Genomic DNA, 22,434 nt, shown 5'->3' on the forward strand with positions numbered 1-22,434 from the left:
ATCTTTGGTTTAGAAAACTTTTCTTTGTTGGAAGGTTTTTGTCCCCTTAATTGTTACTTGTCTGTTTAGATTTTCTATTTCTTTTATTTTTAATTAAGTAGATTTTATTGATTATGCTATTACAGTTGTCTCATTTTTTTCCCCTTTCCCCCCCTCCACCCAGTACCCCCATTCCCTCCAGCAACCCTCCTTCCCTTAGTTCATGTCCCTGGATCATACATATATAAGTGCTTTGGCTTCTACATTTCCTATACTATTTTTAACCTCTCCATGTCTTTTTGTACCTACCATTTATACTTCTTATGCCCTGTACCTTTTCCCCCATCCTTCCCCCAAGCCTCCCTGCTGATAACCCCTCATGTGATCTCCATTTCTGTGATTCTGTTCCTTTTCTAGTTGTTTGCTTAGCTTGTTTTTGTTTTTTTAGGTTCAGTTGTTGATAGTTGTAAGTTTGTTGTCATTTTACTCTTCGTAGTTTTGATCTTCTTTTCTTAGATAAGTCCCTTTAACATTTCATATAATAAGGGCTTGGTGATGATAAACTCCTTTAACTTGACCTTGCCTGGGAAGCACTTTATCTGCCCTTTTATTCTAAATGATAGATTTGCTGGATAAAGTGAGTAATCTTGGATAGAGGTCCTTGCCTTTCATGACTTTGAAAACTTTCCAGCCCTTTCTTGCCTGTAAGGTTTCTTTTGAGAAATCAGCCAATAGTCTTATGGGAGATTCTTTGTGGGTAACTGTCTCCTTTTTGCTTGCTGCTTTTAAAAATCTCATTTTATCTTTAACCTTTGGCATTTTAATTATGATGTGTCTTGGTGTGGCCCTCTTTGGGTCCACCTTCTTTGGTACTCTTTGAGATTCCTAGACTTGTATGTCTATTTCCTTTGCCAAATAGGGGAACTTTTCTTTCATTATTTTTCCAAATAAGTTTTCAATTTTTTGCTCTTCCTCTTCTCCTTCTGGTACCCCATGATTCAGATGTTGGAACATTTAAAGTTGTCTCAAAAGTTCCTAAGCTCTCCTCATTTTTTTGAATTCTTGTTTGTTCTTTTTGTTCTGGGCAAATGTTTATTTCTTCCTTTTGTTCCAAATCATTGATTTGAATCCTGGCTTCCCCTTCTTCATTGTTGGTTCCCTGTATATTTTTCTTTATTTCACTTTGTATTACCTTCATTTTTTTATTTTATGGCCATACTCAATCATTTGTCTGAACATCCTGATTACCAGTGCCTTGAACTCTGCATCTGATAGGTTGTCTGTTGCCTTATCACTTAGTTCTTTGTCTGGAGTTTTGATCTGTTCTGTCATTTGGGCCATATTTCTTTGTTTCCTCTATTTCACAGCCTCCCTGTGTTTCTGTGTATTTAGGTAGAGCTGCTTTGACTATCCGTGTTGGTCTATCAGTTATGTTGTAAGGGGCAGAGCCTGAGGTATTCACCAGGGCAGGGCAACCTGCTTATAGCTTTGTGCCACTGTATGTGGAGGAGGGGTCAGAGAGGGAACAGTGTTGCTTGCTTGGCTCTTGCCCCGTTTTCAGTCATTTCCCCCACTTTCTGGAAGTGACTGGTGCCCTTCTATATGCTGCCCTGGTCCTGATTCCCTGAATGAGTGGGTATGCGTAACTTCTAAGACCCTGTGGGCCCTTTAAACGGACTCTCCTGAGAGACCAGCAGATTCTTCCACTGCCACTATCCCCACTGATTTTTGCAGCCAGAGATTTTGAAGGTTTAATTTCCCAGTGCTGGTGTTGCGGAAAATAACTCACACTTGGGGGAGATGGCAAAGCACGATTCTTTATTACGTGCGGTCTCAGAGGGGAATCCCAAATTCTGAGCAATGAGCTCAAGCTGGAGTTTCTTTTATATGCTTGTTACAAGGCAAAAGGGAGGGGGGAACAACTGCTAAAAGCAAGCATACAGAAGCAGAAGCGAAGGTTAGCGTTTTGGCCTTGAGACAACTGCTTATCGGGGAAAGACTGCAGTCTGGGAACAGCTGCTGGTCAGCTCCTACTTAAGCATAGCTACTGCTCAGCTATGTCCTGTCACACTGGAACCCTGGGCTGTGTGGTCTGGCCTGGGGCTGGGATTGCATGCTCCCCAGTTGTCCCTCTCAGTTTTTATCTGCCTCATGTGACTATAGGACCCCCTGTTCTGCTGGCAGATGCTGCCTCGCCTCACATCCTTTCTGGCCTGGCTGACTGTCTCCACCCCTCCTACCTGTCTGGATGAATGTTCTTCTTTAACTCTTTGGTTGTTAAGACTTCCATACAGTTCGATTTTTCTGGCAGTTCTGGTTGTTTTTATTGTTAGATTGGTTGTTATCCATCTTAGTTTTATGTGTGGAGGTGAAGCGTATCTACCTATGCCTCCATCTTGGCCAAAAGCCAGATTTTCTATTTCTTTATGATTCGGTTTTGGTAAGTTGGATGTTTCTAGGAACTTATCCATTTCTTCTGGGTGTTACAGTTTGTTGGCATATACTTGTTCACAGTAGTGTCTTATGATCCTTCGTATTTCTGTGGTATCAGTTGTAATGTTTCCTACTGCGTGTGTAATTTTTATTTTGAGGTCCTCTTTTTTTTCCTTGGTGAGTCTACCTCAAGCTTTGTCAATTTTGTTTATCCTGTCAAAGGACCAACACTTAGTTTTATTAATCTGTTTTTTATTGTTTTTCTGTTCTCTGTTTCATTTATTTCTTCTCTATTCTTTCTTCTTTCTGCTAACTTTGGACTTAGTTTGTTCTTTTTCTAGTTCCTTGCAGTATAAAGTTAGTTTGTTTACTTGTGATCTTCCTTTTTTCTTGATGTATGCTTTTATTGTTCTAAACTTTCCATTTAGAACTGCTGTATTTCATCATATAAGTTTTGATATGTTGTGCTTCCATTTTCATTTGTCTCAGGATACTGTCTCATTTCCCATTTTATTTCTTCTTTGATCCATTACTTGTTCAGGAGTATGTTGTTTAATTTCCATGTGCTTGTGAGTTTTCGTTTTCCTTCTGTTACTGAGTCTAGTTTTATACCAAAAGATACTTAGTATATTTCATTCTTCTTTAATTTGCTAAGATTTGTTTTGTGGCCTAACATATGCTCTGTCCTGGAATGTTGCATGTCAACCTGAGAAGAATATAAGGGAGACCCCCAAAAAACAGAATTGTCATGTGGAGGGCAGGCCCCTTGTAGTACAGGCTTTCCTTACTAGATTAGTGTCCTGGAAACCCATCTGGGTCAGTGTACCTGCTAGCATTGTTGTGAGAGGCTGCATTCAGCTTCAGTGAATGTTTTTTGAAGACCCTTTCAACTCCTTGGCCCATTTCATGATGGGTGATTTACAGGCTCCCTGCCCACACCACTCTGAGTGTTTGGCAGTTTTTAACCAAAAACAGCATGACCCCTGTGCCCCACCCTCCCCAGTCACCCTGTCTGGCCCCAAGTGACATTTTCTTGTTTCCTCAGAAGAAAAAAGTCCTCAAAAGGGAATGTTTTGCCAGTGAAGAAGAGGTGAAACAAAAAATGGCAAAAGCACTAAAAGGCAGCAAAATCAACAAGTTCAAAAACTATTTAGAACAGTGGAAAAACATCTTGGTTAGGTATATTGCATCAAATGGAGAGTACTTGGAAAGTGACTGAAGTTTAAACATGTAAGAATAAATACACATTTTTTTATAAATAAATTCCAACTTTTGGGGGGTTCCCTACCCTCATATGTATTCTGCTGTTGTTGAATGAAATGTTCTGTGTACATCTCTCAGCTATATTTGGTCTATAGCACAGGTGGCAAACACAAGGCCTGCAGGCTGAATCCGGCCCTCCACCTTGTTTTATCTGGCCCAGCACCTCGTTTCTACTCGGCAGCAGCACCAAGCTCCTTGCCCCTAGTTAAGGAGTAGTTACATTTATACAGTCCTAAAATTACATTTAGCCCTTTGAAGGCAGCTGCAAGGCTGATATGGCCCCCCAGTGAAAATGAGTTTGGAACTCTGGATAGTGTTGTTCAATTCCACTGCTTCCTTATTGAGTCTCTGTCAGGATGTATTAGAGTTTCCAGCTATTATTGTATTTTTCTTTCTGTTTTTAGTTACGTTTATGTAACTTTTATGTCTTGATAGATTGACCTTTTTATCTTTATATAATGACCTTCTTTGCCTCTTTTGACCATGTTTAGCTTAAAGTTTACTTTGTCTGATATAAGTATAGCTATCCCTGCTTTCTTTTAGTTATCATTTGGCTGAAAATAATTTTTTTTATTATGTCACTGTGTGTGTGTGTGTGTGTGTGTGTGTGTAGAGAGAGAGAAGGGAAGGGAGGAAGAGAGGAAGAGAAGCATCAATGTGTGGTTGCCTCTCTCATACCCTGCACTGGGGACCTGGCCCGAAACCCAGGCATGTTCCCTGACTGGGAATCGAACCAGCAGCCCTTTGGTTTGAGGCCAGCGCTCAATCCACTGAGCCATACCAACCAGCACATCAATCTGTGTGTGTCTTTAAAGCTGCAGTTAGTCTCCTGTAAGCAGCATATCTTTGGATCTTGTTTTTTTCCTTTTTAATTCATTCAACCACTGTAAGTCTTTTGATTGGAGAATTTAACCCATTTTTGTTTAAAGTAATACTTGAAGGCTTAGCTATTGTCATTTTGTTAATTTTTCTTTTTGTAAATCCTTTCTTCCTTCCTTACTACTTAACCTTACTGCCTTCTCTGATTTGATGACCCTTTGTGGTTGTATGGTTTGACTTCTTTATCACAATTTTTTGTGTAACTACTACAGGTTTTCTTTTTGTGGTTGCCATGAGGTGAACATAAAAACCACATTTTTAACATTCTATTTTAAGATGACAGCTTAAAAGATGACAGCTTTGATAGCATACATAAACTTTACACTTTTACTCCCCTCCCCACACTTTAATGATGTTAAATTTTACATATATTTTGTTTTATAGTCAATAGCTGGTTATTCTAATTTTAGTTATTTTAGTATTCTTTTAACTTTTAAACTGAAGATATAAGTGAATTAGCACCATAATCAATATTAGAGAATGTGATTTCAACCGTATTTATCAATACCAGTGTATTTTTCATATACATTCATATTTTTAATGTTTATTAGCATCCTTTTATTTCTTTTAGAAGAACAGTTTATTAGGGGTTTTTTGTTTTGTTTTGTTTTGTTTTTGTAGGGAAGGTCTAGTGAAGGTGACTCCCTCAGATTTTGTTTGTTCAGGAATTCTTTATCCTTCTATCATTTCTTAAACACAGTTCTGCCAGGTGTAGTATTGTTGATTGGCAGTTATTTTCTCCAATATTTTGAATATATTTTTCCACTTCCTCTTGGCCTGCAAAGTATTGTTCAGAAATCTGCCTATAGTCTTATGGGGGTTCTCTTTTATGTGACATGTCTCTTTTCCCTTGCTGCTTTCAAAATTCTCTTTGACTTTGACAGGTTAATTATAATATCTCTCAGTGTAGCCTTTTTCAGGTTCACCTTATTTGGGGTCATTTGGGCCTCACGAATCCTAAAGTTCATGTTTCTCTCCTAATGTTTGGTAATTTTTCATTCATTATTCCTTTACATATACTTTCTGTCCCATTGTCTGTTTCTGTGTTTCCTGTAGAATGTTTATTATTTTTCTTAATGTTATCCTATAGGTTCCACATGCTTTCTTCACCCTTTTTCATTCATTTTATTTTTGCTCCTCTAAGTAATTTTAAATTAATTATCTTTCAATTCACTGGTTTGTTCTTTTCCTTTGTTGAGTCTGTTGTTGAAGCTCCCTGGAATTCTTCATTTTTCAGCCCTAGGATTTCTGTTTGTCTTTTTTCTTTCTTTCTGTTTTTTTTTTAAGATTTTATTTATTTCTTTTTGGTGAAGGGTAGGGAAGGAGGAAGAGAAAGAGAAAAACATCAACATGTGGTTGCCTATCACGTGCCCCCTACTAGGGATCTGGCCCGCAACCCCGGCATGCGCCCTAGACTGGGAATTGAACTGGTGACCCTTTGGTTTGCAGGCTGGTACTCAGTCCACTGAGCTATACCAGCCAGGGCTGTTTGGTTCTTTTTTAGTAGTTTTTATTTCTTTGTTGATTTCATTTTGTTCATGCATTGTTTTCCTAATGTTGTTTTTAGTTGTCTGTGTGTTCTTGTAGTTCACTAAACATATTTAAGAGAATCATTCTTAATTCTTTTCAGACAATTCAGAGATCTCGTTTGTTGAGGGTCAGTTATTGGAACTTTATTAGTTTCCTTTGGTGGTGTTGTGTTTACCTGGTTGTCCATAATTTTTTATTCCTTGCCTTGATACCTACACAGTTACAGAGTGAATGATCTCCTCTTTCCAACTTTATTGTCCACTTCAGGAGAGACAGTCCTTCACCACTCAGCTCAGCTTTGGATGCTTCATGGTATCCTCTCATAGGGAGAATCGCAGTATGGCCAAGGCTACTTCCCGAGCTCTGAGTTCGGGGGTTTCTCTTATCTGAGAACAGATAAACAAAACTACTGGCTTGGTTCTCTGTCCATGCACAGCTGTACAGTGGGCTCCACAGTGCCCATTCTCTGGGCAGAACTAGGTAAAGTTCTCAGCAGTTGGGTGGGGCTATGTTGATTCCTTACTCTGGTGGGACCATGCAACAGGCATCACATCCTTGACAGCTTGATTGCTGGGAACCGAAATTCAGGAGAGCTGATCATGAAGCTCCTTGGCCAGATGGGCCAACCAGCTTGGCTCTGCAGATTGACTAAGCCACTGACTGGGCTCTCTACTCAAGTGCCATTATAAGTGGAGCTACAGGATGGGCTACAGAGCTTCCCAAGTGTTTTGGTTAGGTCTCCTGATCAAGCAAGACTGGGGACTATATTCAGTCCTATGTAGGCCTTTGAAATTGCTTCCAAGCCCAGGTGGGACCATAGAACAGTCTGTGGCTGGTATGACTTGTCGGTTACAGTCCGGAATCAGGCACAGTTGTCCATTGAGCTCCCTGGCCACTGGCTAGGATCTCTATTTAGGTGTTGTTGAAAGGAGTAGTGCAATCTGCAAAGAACCAAGTATTGGTTACCATGAGCCCCACTCCCTTCTGTATCCCAGTCTGATCCCCAGTGGTCAAGCTCCACAGATCAGCCCCCACAAACCACCCAAAAGTCCCCAAGTAGTCCTTCCAGGAAGCAACCCACAACACTGGGGGAGCTGGATGTCCATCTTGGGCTCTCTCTTTCCTAGTGGAGAAACCCTAGGCCTCCAGGGCCCTCTCAGTGCAGTGCTGGCCTGGTAGAAAGGTAGTGAGATCAGAGTTTAGCCCTTCCTTTTACCTTTCTGATGTGATTCTTTTTGGTCTCTGTGATTTGCAGTGGGGGAAATTCAGCCTTGCCCCATGTTCTTGCACAGCTGTACAAGCTGTGTTCCCATTCTCTGTTTCTGTGTTTCCTGTAGAATGTTCTTGGGTTATCAAAATGGTGTATATGGTTAGTCGCTAATTGGTCCTTTGCGGGGGACTGAAGTTGAAATGGCATATGTCGCTGTCTTGATTGTGCCACTCCCCCAAAGACACCAGTAGGAAAAGGAGGGACAGGGAGAAAATATTCACAGTAGATATATTTGACCAAGGACTTGTGTCTGGAATACATAAAGAACTCCTACATTTTATAATTCAAATAAGACAAACATCCCATTTTAAAACTTTGAACAAACACTTGACAGAAGGAAATATCTAATAAGACAATCAAAATTGAAAAGGTATTAGTCCTTTGGGAAATGCAAATTTGAGCTAAAATGAATTTATGGGAAAGTACATATTATGTAGGAGTAATCTGTATCATTTCTAAGTCACCTGCTTTAGCTTTCTCTAATAAAATTGTATTTGGAACCATTTTAAATAGTTAGTGACTTTGAAAGTTTTACTTCCTTAGGTACTTTTCCCTGTCTTAATTTTGGTTGCCATGCTTGTTGTGGATCAGGATACAACAGAGTAGTCCCAGATATGAGTGTACATAAAAGTGCAGCTGTCTGGGTTCTACACTAGACATTAGGCATCAGATTGGAGGTGGGTCCCTGGAATCTACACTCCTAACATTTTAGGTGATTAAGATATAGATAGGTAGACCACTAGCCATTCTTTAAGAAATTTTGGGTCAAAGAGTGCCCTTTACTCAGGTAGTAACTGCCCCTGGGAAAACATTTTAAATTTCTCAGTTTAAACAAACTCCCAAAGCTCCAAGAATCCTTGTGTGTTTCATGTGGAAGCTGACTGCCTAACTCTGACCTGACAGTTCTCCAGGCAGCCTTGACCATGTCTTGTATCTCTTCAGTTGTTCCCTAGTTTGTCAAAAGCAAGGCTTTATTCATCTCTTTATCCCCAAATAAGCAGTGAAAATTTTAGTACAAATAAAAACACTGTATTGAGAATTTCAAAACAAATATGATCAGTGCAGAAAGCATAACATCATGCATTATACTATTACAGTGTCTCAGATTCTATTTCTTTGAAATTACCAAAGGTATCATTGTTCATATTGCTTCTTCCCCAGTTTATTTTTCAACGTTACGGAATTGGAAACATTTGCTCTCTGTTAATAAATCACTAAATGTCATGGCCTTTCTAAATAAACGTACTAGTAACCCTTTTGATCAGGGTGGCTACATGACAGTTATATTACTGGAGTTCTGATTTTGTTAAAATAAGATCGTACCCCTTATACCTATGCCAACTGTGTTGTACCCACTCAAATGTTAAGCTGTTCCTTATAGATCTGCTGTTGCCTTGAAAATATGCCTTTATTTATGAGGAGATAATCTTGCATAAAATCACGATGATAATTGCTAGAGACACTATGCCACTTCTGTGGAGCATTTTATGGATGATCTTAGCCCACACAGACCAAAAAGACAAAGTTTAAGGATTTGAAAGAAAGAAATAGAATTGTTTTTACTTGCAGGTGATTTTTTTACAGAGATAATCTAAGACAGTAATTATTTTGGCAGCCCATATAGTGATGGGAAGATCTAAGAGAATCTGTATACAAACTATTACAATTAAGTCACCAAGTAACTGGGTATAAGAATACCACAATAATCAATACAATAATAATCAATAACACAATAATCAATAATTTTTTCATACAAAGCAACAACCATGTGTATCCAGCTGCCTACTTGACATCTCCATCTAGATAATACATCTCAGGTTCAAATGTCTAAAAATACTCTTGAATATCTAACCATCTTCCCTTCCCTACTTCCAACCCACTCCTCCCATGTCATGACTTAAGTCCAGTTTCTCAGGCCAAAATCTTAGAATCAAGTCATCTTTGATTCTTCTCTTCTTTCTCTCTCACTCCACAATCAGCCTGTCAGTTTTACCTGTTGTCTGTAGCTTCCAAATATATAGGATGAGGAAAAAGTAGGTTTACAGTTTTGAGTACGTGAAATAAGAGTTTATTCTTGTATTATTATTTAGTCATTATTATATTATTCTCCATATAAACAACTGTAACCCTACTTCTGCCCCACCCTGTATTCATTTTTTAAAAAAGCCACTTCTTACCACTCTCCCTTGCAATCACATAGACCATGACTGTCATTCCCTCTTGTCTGGACTGTTGCACCACTTCTCTGCTTCCACTTTTGGGTTGTTACGGTCTCTTCTTCACATAGCAAGCAGCCAGCATTAACCTTTTCACACACATAAGATCATGTTCCTTCCTTTTTCAAAACACTGTTAAGGCTTTTTGTTATACTTAGAATAAAATTAAAACTCCTGCTAGAACACCTGAGCCCTGCTCCTACCTCCTTCTCCTCCTTCCCTGCACTCTGACTACATCAGCTTCCTTTTCCTCAACATCCTAAGTGCATCCTACTTTCTTTCCCCAGATCTCCCCCATAAGGTCTCAGCTCTAGTGTCCCTCCTCAGAGCGGCATTTTCCATCCCTGCTGTGTGTGATTTGTCTTTATGTGTTACACATCACTGCCTGATATGTTCCACTTTGTTGTTCCAACTGGAATGTCAATGCCATGAAAGCAGGCTCTTTGCTTTTGTTCCCATAGCCCCAGCACTAGACAGCCCACAGGGTTCAGTATATTTGTATTGAATTTACAGGGTGTGCACTTTTTTTTCCCTTGTCTGGCCACTTTAGATATTTCCATTTGTAACTTGTAGGGTGGACTCTCAGTTCTTTGAGAGAAAAAAACTGTATCTTAATCTCCTTTGTATATCTAAGAAGTCAGTGTTTATATGTAAATTATCAAGTTATACACATTTACTTTCCCCTTTGATTAGATTAAGATTTTATGCAAGCTTGGATTCTATACCAGTAAGACTGATGAATCGATCAATATTTCTTGTTTCAAAAGAGCCAGAGTGTCCTTGTTACATCATGTCTAAGGAGGGCAGAAATCAAGAGTAGATTCTGTACCTCTTGCTGCATTTAGCAGCTGTCTTGTGAGGAATTACACCTTCTTTGTCCCAGTGCTTTAGTAAAGTATACTCTTAACGTTCGGTGTTTTCCTTCTCATTTTTGTGTGTCATCTCAGCTCACCAAGTGTAGAGGGGTTACTGAGCAGCACAGGTTACTCTTAATTAAGAGGGCTAAAAACACCTTTAGACTTTGTTACTTTTAGCTCAATTATTCCACTCCTCAGACTATGTAATCTTTATAGAATTGAGGTAAAACTAAATTTCCAACGTATTTTATATATTCTTGTCTTTTTCTAATGTATTTCCTTTATTTCTTGAATGACATTACTGTATCATTTGAAGCTTGTGTTCTTGTTGAATTATGGTGATGATGGAAATAGTCACTTCACAGATTGGATTTTGCTCATGTCATTTTTTAAAATGCAACAAAAAGATAAACATGGACTATTTAGAAATTTTAGTGGCTGACAATTTCTGGTTTTCTTGGCATATAGACAGATAAGTGTAGGTGTGTGGGCTCCCCCTGCCCTAAGTTGTTTATACTTAACATCACTGTTAGGTCATGGTGATGTCTAGGAGTTTTGCTCTTTCAAAACCTGTCCTAGCCCTGACTGGTGTAGCTCAGTGGGTTGGGTGTCATTCAGAAAACCAAAAGGTCGCTGGTTCAATTCCTGTCAGGGCACATGCCTGGGTTGCTGGGCCAGGTCCCCAGTTGGGGGCGTGCCAGAGGCAACCTATTGATGTTTCTGTCTTGTATTGATATTTCTTTTCCTCTCTTTCTCCTTCCCTTACCCTCTCTCTAAAAATAAATAAAATCTTTTAAAAAAAAAAAAACCTGTTCCAGTAGGAAGTTCTAGTATCAAGTGGGATAGTTAGAAATACCCAAATATTTAGTCCAGGCTATCAGAGATCAGTGTGTTCCAGAGTCTAAGATTAAAAAGATATTTCAGTTGTTGGAAATTTCTGTCCCAAAGTTTATTTTAGTTTAGTTCCTTTGCCCTTCTAGTTATAATGTGATCATAGTGATTATCTCTAATATATTGTCCGCCAAGTATGTATAGTTGTTTATCTGTTTATTGTTCATTGTACATGTATCAAAAATCCAAATAAGCCTATTAAGGCATATTATTGTCAGTTATATCAACCAAATAAATTTCAGCATTCAGTCTGCCTGAAAAGTGTCTGATTTTGCATTACCTTGCATTATGGAAAATACTCCTGTATTGTTGGGGGGTTTTTTTCCATTTTGTTAAAACATGGAATACTCAGTTGTTTTCTCTAATAAAGTAATGCACATTTCTAATAGAACATTAGTCTCCACTTCTCTTAAAGATACATTCTCATGACAAAATTTAACTTCCTGACTGGTTTGGGGAAATGTATTTTTTGAGGAATTGCTTCTTATGCTGTTTTCTTTTTACTTACAGTATATCTCTGTACCGGGGTAATTGTAGACCTATACGATTTGAACCACCAATGCTGGATTTCCATGAACAGTAAGTTTGAAATGTCCAGACAATAGTTCTCCTTTAAAATATTGTATGTATTTTACTCATGTGTTTGTCTTGCCTTTTGCCTGTGTTATTACCTGTTTAAGAAAGTTAGTGTTGAAGTCATCAGGGAAACAAATCATGTTGAATGCAGTCTGCAAAAGGGAAGCGATATTATGAACCTAACATAATACTATTAACTTTCGAAGTTTGAAAACTACTCACATATTTGAGTCTCCGTTTCTCTGACCTTCAGAATAAGCATAAAATTTATAGGTTATTTTTTCTGATTAGCACTTCATTTCCATTTTTATTATTTAAATTTTTCCCACGGATGTAGAAGGGTATATTATTTGTTTGTTTGATGCATTGCTTTTTTCTTCTTCTTAAGCCCCTATGTTGGAGGTGAGATGGCACAGTTAGACCGGTATGGTCAGACCAGCCGTTGGTCCAGCAACCTTGATACTTGAATTCCAGCTAAGAAATAGTCCAAAGCCAAGATTCAAACTTTAAGAAAAAAATTATTTAAAAAGTTAAAGAGGTAGAAGAAGTGAACTGTAGAAGAAATCTCGGGAAACAAGTTGCAGAGGCAAAATAAAGGCTCTTGGAGCTTAGTAGAAGAAAGAGAGGCAAGGAAAACACACCTGGGAAAAGAGAATGGGAAAAGGTGTGGCAGTGCTCCAATGTACAAACTTTTATGTATCATCAAATTAATGATATTATCACCAACCCAGAAGGGCAAACAAAAGCAAATCCCACAGAAAGACAGGGTTCAGCTACAGACATGCTTCCTCAAACTACACTTCTGGCTCCCCACCTACCTCTGAGTCTCAGGTTTTGCACATTGCAGATGTACTAAGGGGAAAACAAGTTTTCACCCATATTCTGTTCCAATCCAATTTACTGGGTGGATAAAGAGTACATCTTACATGATACAACTACTAGAGTAATGCCCCTCTGATAAGTTAGAATAAATCAGAATAAAAACTGATGATCTCCATTCTAAGACTGTGACATGAGCAATACAAGGAGGGTGTGTGTGAGTGTATGTGAGTGTGGGGATATGAGTTCAGGATACTATAACAAAATTTTACCCTAAAGTAGTGTATATTTTTACTTTGAAAAATTTAGTAACCATTCTAGAGAGATTGTTTACAAAGTTATATCCAACTTTTTTTATTTCATTATTTGTTTTTTGAGAGAGTTTTACAGACTTTATGGGTCCCTTAAGATAAAGAAGTTTCCAGGTATACAAAAATACCTGAAATGGAATTGGGAATTCCTTTTCCAAATTATCTGACCCTCAACCCTTTAAATAATGACCCAATCCTGAAATAGGAGAAATTGAATTTTCATAAATCTATGTCATAAAAACCACATGGATGTAAACAGAGGTTCCTAAATTTAGAACTTTTGAATGTAGGAAATCAGAAGGGATGTGAATGAAAGAATTTGCCTAGCATTTTTAGAGCTAAGGTCCATTTTATGAAACTTGAAAGTAGTTATGATTTCACTTATATGTGGAATCTAATGAACAAAGTAAACTTTAACAAAGTGGAGACAGATTCATGGATACAGAGAATAGACTGACAGCTGTCAGAGGGGAGAAGGTTGGAGGCTGGGTGAGAAGGGTAAAGGGATTAAGCAAAGAAATAAGAAAGATTCATGAATACAGACAGCAGTACAGTGATTGCCAGAGGGAAGGTGGGCCAGAGGGAGGTAGAATAGGGTGAAGGGGAATAAATGGTGACAGAAGGAGACTTGACTTGGGGTGGTGAATGGACAAATATACAGGTGATGTGTTGTAGAATTGTACACCTGAAACCCATATAATTTAATTAACTAATGTCACACCAATAAATTCCTAAATAAATTAAGTAGTTTAATTAATTAAATAGTTCCAAAAGTAGTTTTAGAACAAACAAAATGAAGTTGTACATTTTCACTGAAGAAAGTAAATTATCGTTGGGTCAGGAAGAAACCAGTTGCTAAAGGAAATCAGAGATGTGTTAGCACATATCCTCTTTTAAAGCTGTATGTTTATTTTTTTACCCTCAGAAGCATAAAACTTAATTGATTAATTTTTTCCTTCTTCGACTGCTTTTTGCCTCCAAAAATCCCTTCTCTTTATTAAATGAATATTATGTGGGAAAAGAATCAGATTAGAAGAATACCTTAGTACAGAATGGCCCATCTTCATGCCTGTTAGTTACCTTCCATTCTTCCACCCCCTTTTATTGATATAACCCCAGTTTCCAGCCCTTGAGAAAAGTTCCCAGTAGAGGAGTAAATCCTGACTAATCTACGTCAGTTGTAATAATCCCATTCTTGTTTGTGATCAATTCAGAGGTGGATGTGACCCGTTCTGCTGAACAGTGTGAGAGGTCTGGTCTACTGAAGGATTTCTGGGGGACAATTTTCTTCATTCCAAAAAAGAGATACGATTAAGAAATACCCCTCTTCCATGCTGAATATTGTCTGTATGTGATTCCTGGGATGCTATGGCAACCATCTTGTGATCAGTTGGCATCGCTAGCCTGAGGATCAAGCCAGCAAAGTGTGTCTGACAGAGGGAAAAATGGAAAGAACTTGTGCCCTTGACCATATTGTTACACTGCTGAATCAGTCTTGGAACTGCCCACTTCAGGGCTTTTTTTTGTTAGGTGACAGTCACTGGTCTTGCTTTCTTGATCACTCATAGATTATACAGCACTGCTGACCTATTCCTCTCCCTCAGCTCTTTCTCTGCCCCCACCCTTGTGAACTGTGTTCCCTGTTTTCCTCCTGTGTCTAAGGCTCTTTGTTCTTAGTCCCTTTCAGGGTTCTCTTCCTCTGACTGTCTCCTAACTGTGGCTGCTTCTGTTGCCTCAGCCCTTCAGCCAGCTCCACACTTCTTGACTAAGAGATATTTCACACCTTTGGCTTATACCTATGGTTTCCCACTCTGTACCCCGAGTCCCCCTCAACAACCCTCACCTCGAATCCCCAACAACACTTTAACCTGAGTGCATCCTGCTCTTGCTTCTGTATTTCCAATCTCTGTGAATGGTGCCAGCAAGTCACCAAATCCTGAATCCTGATTCCTGGATTCCTCCCCTCCCCTCAAAAAGCACTCCATCCCTTATCTCACCAAATCCATTACTATAATCCTATCAGTTTTTCATGTCTTATCCTCTCTAACCTTTACTGCTTACCCTTTTCCTTTTAACTCAGGCCTTCATCATTTCTTACCTAGACTGTGACTACATGCCTGTCATTTCCAATTTATGATCTATACTATCAACAGAGAAATCTCTTTACTATCAGAATCTTACCATGTTATTTCCTGAACTCCTGTCCCCACAAAAATCCGTTAATGGTTTCCTAATGTCTTCAGGATAATGCTAAATGTCTTAACATCACATCTGTCCTTTACCTTTCTTATATGCCACCCCAGCCTGAACTACACCTGTGGAGAACTATTGATACCTACAGTGCTCTGAAACACCTGATCCTTCTAAGCTCTAGGCATGTTATGCGTACTTTAAGAGTCTCCCATATAAAAATAATTTTATGGAAGCTTTTATGTAGTCAGAAAATACAAGGAACAGATGATGAATGTACTATTAACTCAAATTCAGTAGCAAACACTTTTGACATATTTTACTTCATGTTTTTGTTGACTTTGAATCATTTGAAAGTGGCAGACATGATGACATTTCATTTCTGTCTTCTTCAGCACACATTTGCATTATAAGGACGTGCCACATAATTGCAGTACCATTATTGGTATTGTAAGACAATTAACAGTAATTACAGAGTGCCTTTAATTCCTCTGTTATAGTCAGTGTTTGGTTTTAAGAGATAGAAATCTCACTGAAACTAGCTGAAGCAAAAATGAGTTTATGTTAGAAGAAACACTGAGGACCGTAATATATCTGCAGGAAGGGAAGAGATGCAGCTGGGACCTGGGGACAGTCGGATCCCCGTTACCCCATGCCACCTGTACTCTGTTATTTCTGCCTCACTGCGTAGGCTTATTCACCCCACTACCAGCGTTTTCCTATAGTAATAACAGATTCACTGATTGCTCTTCAGACTCACACTCTGTAGCCTCCCTCCATTAAAGAAGAATAGTTTCTTTTTCTTTAGTTTGAAAAATCTCAGAGTAATGCAGTAATCACCTTGGCTTAGCTCAGATGTCTACCCCACCTGCCAGACAAGGTGGGTATTTGGTAGTGGACCTGTCTTCAGGTATGTTTCCCTACGCTTCTCCCGGAGAAGAGAAATCATACAGTGGGCAACTACTACAGTTGAATTCAGTTGCAGCCTCCCTCGCCTGTTGACTCCCTAATGACGTTTAGAGCTGTAGGGGATAGCTATCGTCTGTAAAACAGGCCTCTCCCAGCCTGCCCAGCAGAGGTAGAAACTGCCTTCTTGCTGCTTCCATGGGGTTGTGTTCACCCACAAAAGTGGGATGAATCCCCACCCCAAATTTGGTCCAGATGTCAAGACTGATGATGTCACATGCACACACACCAACAGGGTAGGAAAAGGTTTATTATACTCACATAATGAAGCTTTCTAGAGAGAGGTGGGGGTAGGGGGAGGTTCTCCCAAGGAAGTCTGAAAAACGGCTTGAGAGAACAGAGAAAGGAAACTGACTTGGCTTTGGTTGTAGTTAGGGATGAGGTTGGGGTGGGCTTGCATGGTTTGAACTTTGGACTGGGTCCAAGAGAGTTCAGGCTTCGTTACTGGTCAGATGTGTAGCATAAGGTGAAGGAATGTTTGGTGCTTGAAACTGTCAGTAATTGAATGGTAACCATGGAGTTGACTCTTCATTATTCATGATGCCTTCTACTAACTTCTGTCCATGCACAGCTGTTGAGATAAATACGCATTGTCTGTCTTTGTACTTCTGTTACATTTTTCACATTTAAAACTTATATTACACGGTAATTAAGTCCAACAAATTGTCTACTGATTTCTTCTGCTTTAGTTAATTTAGTTTTACATTTTTAAGTGTTTTTGCTGGGCTTCATTAGGTATTTGCTACCTTTTCTTCTTAATCCAGCAATTTACTGATTTAATACCCATACTATAAATGTTTTGTTGACTTGATCTGTATAACAGTAATTTTAGGACTTCAGAAGTGTCCTTAACAGAACACTTTCTGATATTTCCCCCAGAAGTTTTAAGTGGAGTTGTCATTGCTTACTACATTGACTGAGGCACTGAAGTTCAGTCTAAGGTATTCTGTGAACTTTTTCCACTGCTTGTCATTTTTGCAAATCCAGAAGCCACTCTTAAAACCCCCATTTGCAATATCTGGAAGAACTTCAAGTTGGATGGAATTTAACACTCCAGGGTGCATCTGATTGCCATTGCAGAGCCTCCAAGATGGTTTCAGGCTCTTATGCAAGGAAGCAGCTCCAGTTCCCTGGTCACTTCCTAGACCCCACATGTACTGGCTTCTCTCACTACCCTGATTGTCCCTGCTGCCCTCTAGAACGTCTTTCAAAAATGGCCATCTTTGTTTTCATTCATTTTATTTTAATTTATTCTTTAATTCTACCTCTCGTCCCCTTTTCCTCTCCCTTTCTTTTCTTTCCCTCTACCTCCCTCCCACCCCTTAACAATTGGCTGGAACAGTCTGGGCAAAACCACCTCTCCCCTTTGTCCTCCACCTTTAGTTCTTTATGCCAGTGCTGTTAAATACTGCCTTTTTCCATAACTCCTTTTTTCATACATTTGTTGCAGACTGTAAAAGATGCTTTGGGTGGAAACTTGGTTTACTGAGTCTTTAGTTTGTATAATAATTAAGAGGAGAAAATCTTGATATCAAATCTAAAGCTTAAAATGGAGACTTACTGGCTTAAAGAAAATGGAAATTGGGTAGACTTATAAAAATGGAGGTGTTTATTGTCAAGTAAATTCAGTTCTTTGAAGGCATTTCTCCCCTACCACTTTTTGGTATTCCAAGAAAATCTGGTAGGCCCTCTTTTCTAGTGGCACATTTGGTACCTTTTAGTTTTTCGATTTCTAACTGTTCCACCAACAACACCCCAGCTTAATTAACCCTCAATCTGAATGTGTTTTGAGAGAATGGTTGAGTTTTGTGGTAATTGACTAGTACAAGGTAGTACATAATTGATTTGGCACAACTTCCTGCCAGAAGTTGTGTTATTAAGTGTGCTGTGTCTGTCATTCATAAGGTTTGTCTCAAGGCCGTAGCTCAGCCATCTCTTCAGCTGATTCCTGGCATTGCATGTCTTCTTTCTGTGGCACAGGAAACTTGCCATTGACCACAGGATTGTAGCTTACTTTCTAAGCTAGCTTCTGATTCATAACTGCTTCCTAATTCTTTTGAGCCTCAGACTCTTCTAAAATATGAAAAATCAGTAGCTCTGATCTAACAGTACAGAGAACAGTTGTATATTGATTCATCTTGGTTTATTTGTAAATATTTTACACTGTCCCCTTTGGCCCTACTTCTGTCTTTGAAACAACTCACAAACAGGACAAGCATTGGCAGGCATTTGAAAATCTCTTTTATTTTTAAATCTACTTGTCTAGCCAAGCAGTCACACATGCTGCTTATGACAGGCAGAATTCTAAGACAGTCCCCAAATTCCTGGCATCTGAGGTGTACACATCTCTCAATTGTATTCAATCAAGCACTAATCTAGATGTTGCTCTAAATGATTTGAAAATGTAATTAAGGTCACAAATCAGTTAACCTTTAAGGTAGAAAGGTGATTAGGGGGCCTGACCTGATAATCTGAGTCCTGTCAAATCTGGCTGTAACAGTCAGAGATAGAAATGTTGGAGAAGTACGAGAGGTATTTGATGCAAGGGAGTATCATCGTGCTGGTTTGGGAAATGGAGGGGGCCATGTGTCAAGTGACTGAGAGCATTCTAAATTTTGTCAGCAACCTGAATGAGCTTAGAGGAGGACTTTGAGGTTTGGTGAGTGACATCCTGAGCAGATAAACTAGGCACACTTTTTATACATGCTGGACTTTTGATTCATAGAATTATAAGATAATAAATGGGTATTACTTTGAGTCTCTAAGTTTGTGGAAATTTGATATGCAGCAAAAAATTAATGCACTGCTTATTTATTTACAAGTAAGCATGCATTAATTGGCACTGGATCAAAATTTTCCATGCAGGATTGTCCAACCTTTTGGCATCTCTAGGCAACATTGGAAGAGCAAAAGTTGTCTCGGGTCACACATTAAATGCACAAACACTAACAAAAACTGATGAGCAAAAAAAAGATTTTAAGTAAATTTATGATTTTGTGTTGGGACGCATTCATAGCCATCCTGGGCCACATGCGGCCCATGGGCTGCACGTTTGGACACCCCTTTATTGTGACCTCTCTCTTCAGTCTCCCACTTTACTGTGGATTCTGCTCATATCACCGAGGGAGCTGAGGAGAGGGTAGGGCAGGGAAAGCTGTTCATCTGAGCTCCCTAAGCACGTCTGTCCAAGGAGTGCTCCTCCTGCTTCCTGTAGCATGGACTACCAGAACTACAGGACACCCCCTGACACTCTTCCTGAGAACTTCCCTCTCCTCTTGTTACTTCAGACTTCTTTGAAAGCATAAGTAGATGGCCCTTATTGTCTGAGCAAGGGTTAATTTCTGTAGGGTGGGGCCCAGGGCCTTTCCTGTTAGAAAGGGCAGGGCAGCCTCAGCAGCACTACAAATCAAGCATTCTGATCCACTCCATGCTTTCAGGTTCCTAGAATCTTTCCAAACTTGTATCCTTACCCCAGAGTGCTCTCCTGCAGTGGGCCATCTTTCATCCTGCCTTCTTGAAGAATCCCCTGGATTACCTGTACATCTTATGCTGTTTTCTTTATCTTAACTAAGATTGATTGCATGGAGGTCACAAGAGGAAAAACATTAAGAACAAATTCATAAGGTGAATGACTGGTTGTCAGTTATCTAACAGGACATTTGAGAGATAAAAGAGCATATCTGAAGTTGAAGAAAACATGTAACCTGTGATTTTATTTCTGTTATTCTCCTTGTGTGTCTATATAAAGCTTGAAGAAGAAGAATTTATCTTGCATACTGTCTTTATACAGCCTCAGATTCCTGCAACATTATGGCCATGGTTGGAGGCCCCAGCTGGATCTTTACCCACTTCCCTGATTGAGTCATGGTTTTGTGACCTGCCCCTCCACCCTACATGGGATTTATGAGCCTGTTTGCTCAGGGGTTCAGCTCCTAAGAAAGTCTGCACCTGAGGCAGGAGGGATTTCATACATTGAGGGCTCCTGGATTTGAGGAGCTTCTGAGGGCACTAACAATCCTTGCTCTGGATACCCTCTGTCTTTCCTCAGGAACCACGCCCTTGTTCCACTTTTGGGATTTTTGCTCGTGACTGGACGGTTAATCCACAGAAAGATGTTGGCCCTTGGGTTGGCTGGGCTGTAAGCCATGAGATACTATTTTCAAGCCCTGTCAGGCACTTGAAAATCTTTATTTTATTTTTAAATCTACCTATCTAGCCAAACAGTCACACAAGCTGCTACAACAGGTAGAATTCTAAGCCAGTACCAAAATTCCTGGCCTCTGAGGTGCACGCACATCTCCCAATTGTAGTCAGTCTAACACTAATCTAGATGTTGCCTCTCTGGGTAGAGCAGAGAATGTCTATCCTGGAATCCCACCTTGCACAGGCAGTCTGAGCACAAGCCTTCCAGGGACTGTGACTACAGCCAACTCATCTGCTCCAACTGTTGAAAGTGGTGGTAGCACCTGCCGTGATAAGCTCTCAGAAAGACAGTAGACTTTAGTTTGGGCCTTACAGGCACCAGAAAACATTTAACCCTAGCAACAAAGAAACTTCATGTCAGCACTATAAATTCTCAAACTGATGTACAAAATAAACAGCTGTTTGTGTTGTTTATTAGTGTTGGCTGTTAATGAAAACCTTAAAAACGTGTTAAATGTTTAAAAAGACAACGAAGAGTTTTTTACATAGTTTGTGAAACTTATGTGTATGAACCTGACTTCTTGGTATATTATGGAAAGAAGACATTGTTATTCTGTTCTAGAAAAGACAAAATGTTTAAAATAATCCAAGCTTGAACAGTAGATAAAGCTGTAGATGAAAATGAGTAAAATGCTGGTGAATTAGATTTTGATGTTGTTTTAGATGATATTGACACCTCATAAAACCTCTCAAGAATTATTTCATCTTCTTTGAAATTTTGGGTTTGGCTCATTATTTTTGTCCATATTCTTCAAATATTTCTACATTTCATGTTCCAAAATATTAACACTTCTAGTTATGGCCTACATACCGATATTTTTTTTAATTTCATTAGCTCTTTCTTTTAAAATATTCTAAATATATAGTCTTCCTTGCTGAGTCCTGAAATAAATCGCCAATCTGCTCTTCCAGCTCATTAATACACCTTCACCTACCTATCCCGTGTATTGACTTCATGTGGTACATTTTATACTAATACTTTCTTTTGTTTTCTATTATTTGTTTCCTCATTTTCCTAATATCTTGTCATATCTCCTTAAGTATATTACATTATGCTTATTTTGTAATTCTTGATTCAAGTTTTCTAGCTTTAGGTAAGCACAACCAAACCCAAAATCTCAGTGGGATTTAGACTGAATGAGCACTCCTATCTGGGAAATGCCACTTTTCTTGGCAGAGGAAAGAGTGCAAGAAGGCTCTTAAAACTTAATGGTGGATGTTACTTTTGTTCACATGTCATTGGCCAAAGCAAATCATGTGGCCAAGCCTAATGTTACTGAAGTGGAAAAGTGTAACTTCAGAGGTTCAGACAGCAATTTGGAAACAACAGTACAGTATATCATGACATCATACATGGTTTCTAATAGATTGTTCTTCTCACAGATCCTGTTATTTTGAGGTATGACCTTAGGAACTCCTGTCTTGTAAGGCATATTGAAGAAGGACAGAAGGCCAGACCTTGTTCTTTGTCTCTTGTGAATTTAAAAAGGGAAATGATCCCCACAATGGAGCCCCAGTTCCACACATACAGAGGAAGGCCCCCCCACCCAAAAAATAACAAAAACAGAATTATCTTCTGGAGGGTGGGCCCCTTTTATTATAGACTTCTCCCACTAGGTGAGGGTTCTAGGAACCCATCCGGATCAGTGTACTAGCTGGCATTGTTGTGAGAGGCTGTGTTTGACTTCAGTGAATTTTTTTTTCAAGACTCTTTGAATGTGTTTGCCCATTTCACTATGGGTGATTTATGAGTGTAGCTGCATTGAGTAGTCATCAGTTTTTGACCAAAAACGGTATGACCCCTGTGCCCAACCCTTTCTACTTTTTGTTTTGTTCTGTTTTGTTTTCCCAATGAAAAAAGTCATCAAAGGGAAATGTTTTGCTAACATGGAAGAGGTGAAACAAAAAACAGCAGAAACACTAAAAGGCATCAAAACTGACGAGTTCAAAAACTGTTTTGAGCAGTGGAAAAAACATCTCAATAAGTGTATTGCATCAAATGAGTACTTTGAAGGTGACTGAAGTTTAAACATCCAAGAAATACACAATTT

The 22,434-nt window shown here is 39.1% G+C and overlaps 1 protein-coding gene across 2 annotated transcripts in view; it reads left to right on the forward strand.

The window, feature by feature from the left end:
• TMEM131 (transmembrane protein 131) overlaps positions 1–22,434 on the forward strand; it is a 220,997-nt gene that overhangs the window by 69,630 nt on the left and 128,933 nt on the right. For both annotated transcript variants that reach the window (XM_036030067.1, XM_028517772.2), the window contains exon 4: positions 11,829–11,897. In XM_036030067.1, coding sequence (XP_035885960.1) covers positions 11,829–11,897 — 69 coding nt within the window. The remainder of the gene's footprint in view (positions 1–11,828; positions 11,898–22,434) is intronic.

This window comes from Phyllostomus discolor, chromosome 6, assembly GCF_004126475.2.
Source record: "Phyllostomus discolor isolate MPI-MPIP mPhyDis1 chromosome 6, mPhyDis1.pri.v3, whole genome shotgun sequence".
Classification (NCBI taxonomy): Eukaryota; Metazoa; Chordata; class Mammalia; order Chiroptera; family Phyllostomidae; genus Phyllostomus; species Phyllostomus discolor.